Source organism: Formica exsecta, unplaced genomic scaffold (assembly GCF_003651465.1).
Source record: "Formica exsecta isolate Colony F162 unplaced genomic scaffold, ASM365146v1 scaffold72, whole genome shotgun sequence".
Taxonomy (NCBI): domain Eukaryota; kingdom Metazoa; phylum Arthropoda; class Insecta; order Hymenoptera; family Formicidae; genus Formica; species Formica exsecta.
Window position 1 is genome coordinate 2,911,816 of NW_021853485.1, and position 12,090 is coordinate 2,923,905.

At 30.4% G+C, this 12,090-nt stretch overlaps 3 protein-coding genes across 4 annotated transcripts; 1 reads left to right on the plus strand and 2 right to left on the minus strand.

The window, feature by feature from the left end:
* Nucleotides 1–6: 6 nt before the first annotated feature.
* On the minus strand, nucleotides 7–2,062 carry LOC115243624 (MORN repeat-containing protein 3-like). The gene is made up of 4 exons (XM_029820757.1): nucleotides 2,042–2,062; nucleotides 1,669–1,944; nucleotides 1,003–1,360; nucleotides 7–756 (listed from the first exon to the last, which is right to left on the minus strand). The coding sequence occupies exons 1-4, from the start codon at nucleotides 2,060–2,062 to the stop codon at nucleotides 536–538; spliced, it is 876 nt and encodes a 291-aa protein (XP_029676617.1). The 3' UTR covers nucleotides 7–535.
* Nucleotides 2,063–2,573: 511 nt separating this feature from the next.
* On the plus strand, nucleotides 2,574–7,340 carry LOC115243334 (zinc finger CCHC domain-containing protein 8 homolog). 2 transcript variants are annotated; one of them, XM_029820232.1, is made up of 8 exons: nucleotides 2,574–3,000; nucleotides 3,501–3,780; nucleotides 4,025–4,317; nucleotides 4,655–4,868; nucleotides 4,982–5,162; nucleotides 5,288–5,442; nucleotides 5,514–6,123; nucleotides 7,273–7,340. In XM_029820232.1, the coding sequence occupies exons 1-7, from the start codon at nucleotides 2,693–2,695 to the stop codon at nucleotides 6,084–6,086; spliced, it is 2,004 nt and encodes a 667-aa protein (XP_029676092.1). In that variant the 5' UTR covers nucleotides 2,574–2,692; the 3' UTR covers nucleotides 6,087–6,123; nucleotides 7,273–7,340. The 2 variants fall into 2 exon arrangements, with proteins under 2 accessions (XP_029676092.1, XP_029676091.1); XM_029820231.1 differs by lacking the exon at nucleotides 7,273–7,340 and having other exon boundaries at nucleotides 5,514–6,357.
* A 229-nt stretch (nucleotides 7,341–7,569) lies between these two features.
* On the minus strand, nucleotides 7,570–12,051 carry LOC115243336 (small integral membrane protein 14). The gene is made up of 5 exons (XM_029820233.1): nucleotides 11,868–12,051; nucleotides 9,944–10,048; nucleotides 9,236–9,290; nucleotides 8,819–8,961; nucleotides 7,570–8,748 (listed from the first exon to the last, which is right to left on the minus strand). The coding sequence occupies exons 2-5, from the start codon at nucleotides 10,013–10,015 to the stop codon at nucleotides 8,707–8,709; spliced, it is 312 nt and encodes a 103-aa protein (XP_029676093.1). The 5' UTR covers nucleotides 10,016–10,048; nucleotides 11,868–12,051; the 3' UTR covers nucleotides 7,570–8,706.
* Between the last annotated feature and the right edge of the window lie 39 nt (nucleotides 12,052–12,090).

The following is a 12,090-nucleotide window of genomic DNA, read 5'->3' on the forward strand; positions in this document are numbered from 1 at the left end:
TTTGTATTCTAATTTGTTTAATTGTTATTGTTATTTATATTGTATATTTAATACTAAATAATACCGCGCGACGTGAAAGCAGATGCAAAATCTCTGGCCTCTAAGATGGCCGCAACGATGGACCCCTCACCCTTTCAGACTCAGCCCCCGCGTCTAAAAGGGTACCTTACGATCTGTCCAGGTATTTCTTACGTCCATGTATATTACGATTGCCGTAAAAACAAACGAAATATCAGGATGTGGAGGGAGGCGGACTCGCATGTACACGATTTTGCGGGTAACTTGAGATGTGTTATATTTCGATTACGATGAAAATCGAATATGTTCGGTTATTGTTTGTACATACTTTATCGGCGCGCGAATCAATGCTATATAACAGGAACGCGATTATCGAAATGAAACGGATGTAGTTACTAAATCATACGCACGGATTATATTTTCCGTTCGCTCTAAATGCGGAAAGAATAGGTAACACATGAAACATGTATGTTTAAATCGATTAAAGAAAACGTAAACGAGAGATGACGCAATGCACTTATAAGTGCAGCACTGCTTGGCTATTTATCCTTGGAATATGTAATAATGTCGGATATAAGCTTGACTGTCGGTGATAGTCGATGTCCTCTATCGTGCTATTGATACAGATGTCATTCTCCCAATGACCCATCTGTACTTGATGGCTGTCAAAGTGATAGAAGACCCCTCGACCTTCCTTCTTGCCATTTATAAATTGACCCTCGTAGAGATTACCATTTTCTACGGGGATTTTAGGATAAATATTTATGAATTTTCAGATAAGAGTATTTCGCGCTTGAATGAGAGATTAATAAGAGAGCTTAAAGTTAATGCGCCAAATGAGAATAAGATCAAACAAGCAGTTAAGAAGAAAAATGTATCATTCTCTATTCTCTATGTAATATGTCATTAAAAGTAGAAAAAAAATGACAAATATTTTTAAGCAAATTTATTTTGTGAAGTCGTATTTAAAATTTTCATATGTACTTTGAATGAGTATCCCTTCTCCATGATAACGATCGTTCGACCATGTGCCTTGATAATATCCACTACCGCATTTATACCAGATCCGGCCGTAACCGTCTCGTTTGTTTTTCCGAAACGTTCCTTCGTAATAACTGCCGTCTCTGTACCAATTGCTTCCGAATCCGTTCTTTCTTCCTTTCGCCCAATCACCGCCGTACACTTTACGTATGTTACCGTCTTCCGAAATTTTACTCAAAATACCATAGCCATGTCTACGATCCTTGAACCAATCACCTTCGTACATCCAGCCGAAGCTGCGCGAAAGAATGATTCCGTATAGCGAATGAAATATCGGGACTTGAATATAAATACGTTGATATTACGATATAAAAAAATAGTCCTTTTAATCATTTAATGTGACTACGTTAAAACTCAATTTAAATTCTTTTTATATTCCCGTGATTATTAATTAAATGAAAATTATAATTAAAACGTATAATTATACTTACGTTTAATATTTTTATTTATATCGTTTTTAGATCATAAAACTAGGTAGAAACGAGTGCAATTTATATTTTATCGAAAAGAGATTACAATCTTGTAGTTATTATATACAAAAATAATGACTAAGGGGTAAAATATTGATTGAAAGTTAAGTAGATATCCAAAAAAAGAAACTTAAGGGATGCAATTTTTATGACACCTGCTTATTCCTATGCCTTTGCCCTCTCTCTTATCGTTTCTCCATTCACCCTTATAATGTGCTTTAACGACATGTTTCGCTTCAGGCATGTATATAGCGTGTCGCCAACCATTACGTTTGCAAGATTCTATTCGTTGTTGGCACCACGTAGCTTTTTGTATTTTTAAGAATGGCATTGTCAAATATTTGCAAAGGATACATGTCGATTTTTCATTCTGTGTGAACAATCGACAATCTCCATAGATTAATGATATAATTGCCTAATTCATATTGCATGATGCATTATCCCTTTATCTCACTTTTTTTAAATTTAAAATAAAATTATAGCAGGAAGATACGAAGAGAAGATCAAATTACTTCAAAATAATGAAGAGTCATGTATATATAATTTTGGTAAAAGATATAATTTTAATAACAAACGAATTGAAAAAAGGATCGCATTTGTATTGCACACTTTAAAATGAATTTCTTATATATGCGCGACTCTGTAGATTACTAGTATTTTATACACGCATTAAATGATAAAATTTCTCTATCAATTAGAAACGAGATAATAATTTTATTAAAATTATTTATTTATTGCGTCGATTTATTATGTGAATATTTACGTTTGTTGGAACAAGTTTTTTTTATTCTAATTTCTCTTTTCTACAAAGTTAATAAATTCTATTTTACATATGTAATATTAATGATATTTTTATAATATTTAATATATTTTATATATCATTATCATAGAATAACGAAAAGAGTGGGGTTGAATGATTTAAATGAATTCTGAAAAAGTTCTGCTCCGAGGAGTCAAAGTCCATCACGTTATCGATGACGTATTGTCGCATGAAAATTATCTGGAGAATTTTTCTCCTCCATCTTGCAACACCGCGCTGCGCATGCGCATACACCATTCGTTCTTAGCGTCACTGGCCATTATTGTGTCGATTTCATTTTGCCTCGGATCGAGCGCGAAAATCCCAAAGATTCGCCGTGTGTTGTGTCTGTTAGTGGTTTATAATGAACAGCGGTATTCGCGTGCTTAATCCGAGCATGGAAGCAATATCTTTAGATTCGACGATCACCGTCGAAGAATCGGAGACGGACATAATCGAGCTGGATTCGAGTTGCGACACGGAAGTCGCTTGCCTCGACGGCAATCCAATCTATGATCCGAAGAACAACGAGAACTCATCGGATCGGGACGATGTCGACGCAAAAACCGAGGTGACAACTCACTCGTCGAGAGATTTACAGTCCGTCTCGTCGAATGACGGTGCTCCGCAACCCCTTTTTAAGGTTATGTTTCGCGACGAGAGTACCTCAAGGTGCGAAAAATTGTTGTATATTCTATACTTTGTTTACATAAGACGTGCGCGGGAATCTGTACCATCTGATTTGACAAGGATATATTATATCACGTGAAAGCAACATTTTTGTCCTTTTTGACATACATGAATATAAATTAAATTTCCAAAAACGATCTTTAATCTTGTGTGTTTAATTAATAGAATAGAGAGAAAATTGAAGAAAGAGATTCCACTAAATTATTATTTAATTTCCATTAAATTATTCAAAATGTTTAAGGATTCTAATCTTTTGTTGTAATCAAAACCAAGAAGTAGTATAAATTTTTATCATGTGAAATACATTGAAATAAATCAGCTTTTTCATATGCTTACCTATAGAATCTGAGACTTTACAATTTATGAAATAAATAATATTTATATTTTATAAACATTATTAACACATCTGAATTAAAAAAGCGTTATAAAGCGATTTGTTGTACTAAATTGTTTATAGACTATGAAATTTTATATATTTACAGACAATATCGACAACAAATAAAAGATTTTTTGCACACTTTAGTGCAATCAAAACCATCCCACGAGCAAGATATAAATGTATCAAGTTTGATTTTAGAAGTTTGGGATAGTAAAGATAATTCCAAAGATCAAGAATCGTTTGTCAATGTAGAAGACAATAGTGCATTAAATGATAGCACAGAAAACAAAACTGATACATGTGATGTAATACTATCAATGTTTACAATTGATAAAAAACCAAATTTTATGAATGATTTGGAAGTTCCGACATATGGACGACAAGTATGTCATCTTCTCTTTATACATGTATATTTCCATCTTTTAGACACATTACTGAATTTTTTGCATTAGCATTATACATGTATTGGTATAATTATTAATTTTATTGATACTCTAACAATAAGATTGAGGAATATTACAGTATGTGCTCATTATTATGTTATTATATATTCTAATTCAAAAATAAATTTTATCTTTTTTTCATCTTTATTATCCTTATACTTTAAAAGACGTTATTTCATCTTAGAAATATGAGGCTATTACTGAAGAATCAGTCTCTGTGACAAGAAAAGATTGCGCACCAAAACTAAATTGCTTCAATTGTAATGGAAATCATAATTTGCGAGACTGTCCATTGCCTAAAAATCAAACTAATATTAATAAAAATCGTAAAGAATTTGCTATAAAAAACAATACAGGAGTTCGGTATCATATGAGCGAGGATCAAAGGTTTAGTCATATGATTCCTGGTCAATTAAGCCACAAACTACGAAAGGCTCTAGGATTGAAAGACAATCAACTACCTAAGCACATATATAGGTATATTAATTACATAATCCATTGGATTTTGGAGAAATACTCCTTCCTATTGTTTTTAAATCGGTATTCATTATATTCCTATTGACAGCAATAACATTATTAACACAGAATATATATCATTTTAGTTTTGTAACAAGTTAATGTGTGTGTGCACGACGATGTATATATATATATATATATTAAATTTTTATTAATTTTTTTCTCTATTTTTTCTTCTACTGCACAAATGTGTTTGTGCGAGATGAAATATTGAATTAAAATAAGGAAGGAAAGATTTAATTCTCAATCTAATGGGCCAATGAGGTTCTTTCTACGTTTCCGAAACGTTTTTTCTTAGAATGAGATTACTTGGCTACCCTCCAGGGTGGTTGGAAGAAGCGCGCTTACAACATTCTGGATTATCATTGTTCAATTCTGATGGAGTAGCGGAAGCTGATCCAAATGAAGAAGAGGGAGAAATCATTACAGATGTAGATAGAGATCAATATGACATAAAAAAAATATATGACTTTCCTGGTTTTAATGTGCCATGTGCTCCTGGTATCATTGATGTAAGCGATATATAGTGGACGCGAATATTACCTGATTAAAATGATCTTATCTCATAAAAACTTAAAGCATTTCTTATTGAAGATATAAACACATTTTGGTTTATTGATTGCAGGATAGTCATAAATATTGGGCACCAAAAATACAACCTATGCATAGTAAAGAAATAATGTTATTACACTTACAAGGTAAAAAAACCGATGACGGTTATAAGCGGAAAAAGTTGAAATTATCTACACCAATAGTAAATACATTAGAAATGCCTAGTGATATGGAAATAGAAGATGCAGGAGGAGGTATAATATAATTATCAAAATATGCATGTTTCATGCACATTTTGATAATTACTTTTATTCACTTTTGTTGTTAATTTTATTCACTATCTACCATATTAAAATAGAAAATATTAAAATTTTTTTAGACAATGTGGAAAATGTGTCCCTTAATGGGCATTTTATACCACCTTTACCAACAGAATCAGTGCCAATGCCACCACCACCACCATCTGAATCATTTCAATCAATAACGGAAGATTCAGACTCACAGTCGCAAGAATTGCCTTCCACCGATTCTGTGGTATGTTTTTAAAAGATTGATCTGTAATATTTTTTGTATGCACCTTAACTTAAGATTGCACCTTTTTTCAGGGTGATACAATCTTGACTGCGAATTCGCCGTCTCTATCTGACTTAGAAAGTACACAAAAAACATTACTGATAGAACTTGAAGATAATAGTTCACAGTCCAATCCTAGTTCCACGTCACTTAAAAACGATTTAAACAATACATTTGACATATTTTCCAGTATAGCGGTTACACCCCAATCCAATTGCTCTTCTATCTCTCGAGAACGCTCAAATACTAACAAAGATTCTATAGAATCACAGTGTCATCTTGATATATCATTTAATAATGAGTTGAATAGCAGATTGAACACATCAGTTTCCAATGAAACAAAAATGTCTCAATGCAGTTCTACTCCAATCCAATCTTCTAAATTTTTAAATACAAATCAAAGTTCTGTCAAATCGGTGCACTTAGGTACACCGATATTGCCAAGTACTTCCCCATATAATAAATTACCATCATCAGAAAAGTTTTCCAAAGATATTTGCGATGTTATCAATTTCGAAAATTTACCTGATTCGACAGGTAAATATGAACAAATATCGGGAGTAATACAAAAAGTAAGAAATACCATGGCAAAACTGCATCAATAAGCATAGATAATTTACAGAGGGACTGATATATCATTTAGTAAGTATATCATATTTATACACAAAAGTTAGAGCAAATAATATCTAGGATTATGAATGAAAATATTTAAATGCCATTTAAAAGAGTTATTCTGTATTTTTTCTTGTCAATGAAAGAAGATATATGATGTGATCCTTTTAGATTTTTGGACATTTAATAAGTAACAAATTAAGTGTTCATATGTACACCCAAAGATTTTAAACACCGATCCGCTTTTCTCTTCTTTTTTTTTTTCTAATGATTTTTAATTGGAATAAACAAAATTTTTCACTATTAAAAATCCACATTCTGAAACGGATTCAATTGCTCAGAGAAGCTACGACCATAACTTTTTTTCTAAACACGTTAAGTTTCAAATATATTCCATCTTAAAATCCTATAATAAGTAATTAGAATCCTTTCAATATTTTTGGGATACATAATTTATTTAGACAATTCATTCAATAATCTGCTACATGTAAATATATATATACATAAAATAAAGTGTATTTTATATATGTGTAAATATATAAATGTATAATAGTGAAGAAACCAATATATATCGCTATATCATTTTCCAAAAGTACAAAAATATATACAAGATTTTTATAGTGCATCTATTGTTGAATCTTATGGTATTTATTTTATTTTTACAATACTTTATAATTCGGATTCTTTCCTATATATGAACATTAATATTAATTGGATGCAAATAAAGCTTGACTTGTGCAATGTATTTTGTACATATTGGAGATGATATAAAATATTAATAATCTGTGATTGGTAAAACTAATCCATATATGTAATAAAAAAATATATTTTAAAATGCGATTTCTCTATGAAGAATTAAAGTTATAAAAATTACATGATGTATATAAATCAGCTCAAATTGCTAAACAAAAAAATTTGATCATAAAATATAGCAACAACTTTCAAATTTCAATATCATGTTTAATTTTTATTCGCTCTGAAGTCTGATGATTTTTACAACAATATATTTATTCTTCCAAAAGACAATACTTATCTGCGATTTTTTCAATAAATATTATCGACTCTCATTTTTCTTACGAATATAAATATGCTAAAATACCTGTTAATATATAATTTTCTTTTCTATTCGAGGATATAATAATATGTTTAAACTAACTCTCATAAATATTTCTTTTGCAGTTGTATAAATTAAGACGCATGGATATTGTGAATATATTAATATTGTATTGTATAATATTGTATAGAATAATTAACTGCAGCATTTTTATCTGAAATATAATTATTTTTTAATAAAAATAAAAGTGAATTATTGAAATGAGCGCGTTTCTTTATATATTATTTTATATCCCATGTTTTGTATACTATCTTTCTATAAAGCATATATTAATAAACACAAATTTTTTTCTTGCTATATCGAGAATCAGTTTTATTATTGGAAATATGGGGAATGTACAAGATTAAACAACACATTTTGTTATTAGTAAAAAATATTTTATCATATATAGAGTATAATATTGTGTATAATACTATTAATAATTATTATTTATATATAATTGAGACTCTCTAATTCTTAAATTTTACATTTGTGTGAAATATCCAAAGTTGACAAGATATCTCTATTTTAATAAAATGATATAATGCATTTAAATATATTATAAAACTATAATATATACTTATTTTTTTCTACATTGTAGACAAAAAGAAATTAAATTTTTGAACATTAATTTTATATAATACCGAAAAAATAAAAAAGTATTTTATATACATATATCTTATCATGTACATTTCTTATTGTAGGCGCACTTTAAAAAAAGAAAAATATAAATAGTATGTCTTGACAAACCACATAGATCCCAAATTCTCAATTATTATACATTATTTTACTATCATTATTTACAGCAGATAATTGCGTATTGAGTATATGTGATCAACACATGGGAGAATCTTTATGCATTAACTTATTTTTTGTAATTCTTAGTAGATTCTAGATATTTTCATATCAAATATTTTCTCATATCGAATATAAATGTCAAGCAAACAATTTTATTAGATGACTATATCCATTTGCAGGTACTTGATCTTTTCATCATCTTTAGTAAAGATTTTAAACTATGCTGAATATATATTATAATGCATTCTTATTGCACGCAAACGGGTTTCATCGGTTTATTAATTATTGCAACTCGCCGTATTATCCGCTAATTGTAAAAGACTGACATGTCAGAATAAATGCTAGAGATCTCGTATTAGTGATATATAATTGTGTTAAATTTTACTACTATTTATCTGAAAGTTTTCATAAAAATATTTTATGATCATGTGTATATAATCCAGGCACATGATAATTATTATGTAGAGATAAATAGAAAATTTAAATAAAAGAAAGTGCTCTATATTATATAAAATTAAGATTATCGCATATGTAGGGAGTTATGTTTCAAGAAATACGATTAATATATATCGCTAACGCGTACACATTACAACAGCCGTGCTGTAATAACATATTTACCATATCTTCCCCTATTATAAAGTTAGCATAGAGTTAGATCGGATTAGATCCCGATATAAAATCTTGAATAACAAGATCTCCCGTTAATGCCATAATATTGTACTTCAATTCACTGTCGGTGGCGAAGGTGGATCGTCATGTGAACCCTGCAAATATATATGCTAGAAACATACGTTCAAGATTCTATTAGTAAAGCCAATTGATAAATTAACTTACGGGCTCGTTGTTGCTCTTGATAACGTTCCTAGACGGTTGTCGCAAGGATCTCGGTCTAAATGCAAACATGAGAACGACAAAGCCAATAATTAAACAAGTAAAGAGAAAATCTGACGGTTCCTGCACGTTCTGCGGTCCTGGAACTGAAAAGAAAACATTCGTATTTTTTGTTATACTATTATTGTAATTTAATATCTATTTAGTGTATAATTTGTGTAACCGATAGTTTAAGCTAATAATATTTTATCCATTTTTAGTTTTGAAAAAAACACAAGTGGCTAGTTAGATTAAAGTTAAACTTAATTTTGCTCAACTCTATCGTAGTGTAATATAATTTAACACACTAGGATATAACTATAATATATTTATTATAATTAAAAGAATATTCAGCACACAATAAATATAGAAAGTGCATACTTCTCGAAACACTGAAGCATTCGGTATCCGAACAATAATCTTGCGATTGTCGTAACTGAAATAATAATACAATTTAGCAAAACATCGCTTACTTGCAAAATATGCGCAATAAGGTAAATAACTCGTTCCGTTTAAACATATCACAGATGTTACGCTTCGCCTCAATAAGCACGATAATTATACAAAAAAATTACAATATATCATTATTGCTTTGACGATTGTGTACAGATACTTGGTAACATACGTATCGATATTTATTTATTAGGTAAAAAAGCTGTTTATATATATACATATAAGCTGTTTATATTTATATATGTTTCGAGTACTGTTTTCCATATTTTAACATTTACAAGGATTATTCGTTATAATTTGTATTCAAACTTGAACAAATTTATCCGTTAAAGTAAATAAATCCTTTTTGCATGAGTGTCTCTTTAAGACTCCATATATTCGATTCATATAATATCGTGCACCAACAATCAACTTACGTAATTGAAGCGATTTTATATAACTGCGTGGCGCAATAAAAAAATTTCTGCCAACTAAACAGAAGAGATCGCATTGCTTTAAAAGTTGTGAAAAAAAATTTCGTTATTGTTTTTGCCTAAACCCAAACGTTCGCAGAAACATGCACCTCGTCATCGACCGCGGTTTTATCGCAACAACACTTAATTACAACTCTCGCCTTTTATCCCTCTCGCAACTTACGATAGAAAGTAGATGCTGCATGGACATGTGATGTCGCATGCACTCGCATGGGTCAAATCCTTCGCCACTCATTGTGATAGTTGTAGTGTAGTTTTCCCGCAAAATCTGCATATAATAATTAAGAGACTGTCATTTTAAAATCGCAATATTAAATATATCAATATGCTTTTTTCTTATCGCAAGGAAACTATATCTCGCTGCGAGCGTAATTTTGAGACCTTTTGTCATCGATAATCTGCAAATTTACATTTGTGATCCTGTATCAATACTGATTATTATATGAATTTTTTTACGAAATATTACGGAATTTTAACGAATTAAATTTACAAAATGCAAATGAATGACAAGCAACAATCTCGTATTAGTTATATATTTCAGTAAGATTTATTTATCTGGATATATATATATATATATGATGTCTAACGTTAAAATATTATGATTGATAGCGAGAATTTTCACAATGACAAAAAGTACCTTGTTTTACACGCTCACAGGCTAAAATTAAGACCTAACAATTCTCACAATTTCTAGGGCATCCCACATAATGCGAGTAATTATTCGCAGCGTTAAATTGGAGGAAGAGGAAGAGGAAATGAACTACCTGACTTTCTTATCTTTAATGACACATATGGGTACGATTATTTTAAAATACCTTGCAATGCAAATATTGCGAATATGTAGATTATCAATGCAACCACCAAGGACTCGAATTAAAATACCATTTATTGCCCATATATATATAGTATTATAGTGTCATGTACATTTTATGATATTTCGTGAGCTTTATCATTTCTAATAATTTAAATATAGCAACGTACTTTGTTTTCTCTTGACCGAAAGAGTATATTTATTTGTTTGGTAAGATAATATCTTATGTTTCATGTAGAAGATAAAAATATAACGATGACTTTTATACAAAAAGTCGCAGTATATTTGCTTTTCTTGTTGCTTCGAGATTATTGGAAATTAAAATTTATTTCTCTCTTTTTCTTTCATTTAATAATATATAATTATATTATATATATATATTTTTTTTTTAAATTTTATATATAATTATTGCGTTAAAATTGGAAGAGTTTCTAAATATGAGAATTTGAGATAGAATGTTCAGATATAAATTTCACAAATCGCAAAAGTATGTAAAAAATGTATCAAAATACAATAAATTAGTATAAATTACAAAAAAATATAAATATCGATATTTACAGAATTGAACAGCTAATTATAAATATATATACATATTAGGACTGTAATAAAATAACATGAATCTTCGATCTTGTTGAGTATCAATTGAGATCATTGAGATTTTTATTGGGAGCATAAACACTTGTTATTGATGTAGCTTAATCGAACAGCCGCTTATTAAAGTGGTAGATGACGAAACGCAAAAATACGAAGTGGCTTACGCGAGAACCGTTCGAGCTTCGAGATGACAGTAATAATATCCTCGCATGTCGACCGATTAATCTGTCGAAATTTTATCGCATATACGAGAGTATATATATCGTCATCTGTCATAATATTGTACTATATAGACAAGTCGAGAAGTCATCTTTGTCGCATCGAAATTTTCCGCACGGACAATTTCATTCGCACGCCTTTTTTCCTCTCTGCATATATACAATTTTCGCGTTAAAGCGTGACAATTTCTAAATGACGAGAAAAAAAAAGCTATGTCCGTATGGCAACGCGAGGCGCGTCGCTTTCGAGATAATGGCTATGACATATTCCAAGAGATTGTAACAAATTAGTAATGATAATAAAAACAAAACACGGCAGACTCGCTCGAAATTCGATCACAATTTATCACTTGTTGACGATAACGTTGACATTAACGTCACATTGGTAAAAAAAAAAAAAGATATAATCGACAATTCTGGGAGGAGGGGGAAAGTCTTATCGAAACTCGAGACGAAATACTCACCGTGACAGAACAGACGGAAAAGCGGATTATGACTGCGTGACGTGAGACAGCTGTGGGCACTGCAGGACGCAATTTGGACGTTATGCCGTAATTACTCTCGATCCAGCCATTCCGGCCATTATGGTTTCATAGTCTTCGGTCATGTTATGTACATACGTTGAGACGTTGAGGCCAGTGATGCCAGTTTCGAGACGCTGCCACAGCCACAGCGTGTAGAGGGGAT

Excerpts from the sequence above, each read along its gene's own strand:
- LOC115243624 (XM_029820757.1), bottom strand. The coding sequence starts at position 2,062 with ATGACTCTTCATTATTTTGAA. Across the intron at positions 1,945-2,041 it reads TGACTCTTCATTATTTTGAA|GCAATTATATCATTAATCTA; the intron begins GTAATTTGATCT and ends AATATGAATTAG. Across the intron at positions 1,361-1,668 it reads GCAGGTGTCATAAAAATTGC|TATCAACGTATTTATATTCA; the intron begins ATCCCTTAAGTT and ends TTTATATCGTAA.
- LOC115243334 (XM_029820232.1), top strand. The coding sequence starts at position 2,693 with ATGAACAGCGGTATTCGCGTGCTTAATCCGAGCATGGAAGCAATATCT. Across the intron at positions 3,001-3,500 it reads CGCGACGAGAGTACCTCAAG|ACAATATCGACAACAAATAA; the intron begins GTGCGAAAAATT and ends ATATATTTACAG. Across the intron at positions 3,781-4,024 it reads TTCCGACATATGGACGACAA|AAATATGAGGCTATTACTGA; the intron begins GTATGTCATCTT and ends ATTTCATCTTAG.
- LOC115243336 (XM_029820233.1), bottom strand. The coding sequence starts at position 10,015 with ATGAGTGGCGAAGGATTTGACCCATGCGAGTGCATGCGACATCACATG. Across the intron at positions 8,962-9,235 it reads ATGCTTCAGTGTTTCGAGAA|TTCCAGGACCGCAGAACGTG; the intron begins GTATGCACTTTC and ends TTTTCTTTTCAG. Across the intron at positions 8,749-8,818 it reads TCAAGAGCAACAACGAGCCC|GGTTCACATGACGATCCACC; the intron begins GTAAGTTAATTT and ends ATATATTTGCAG.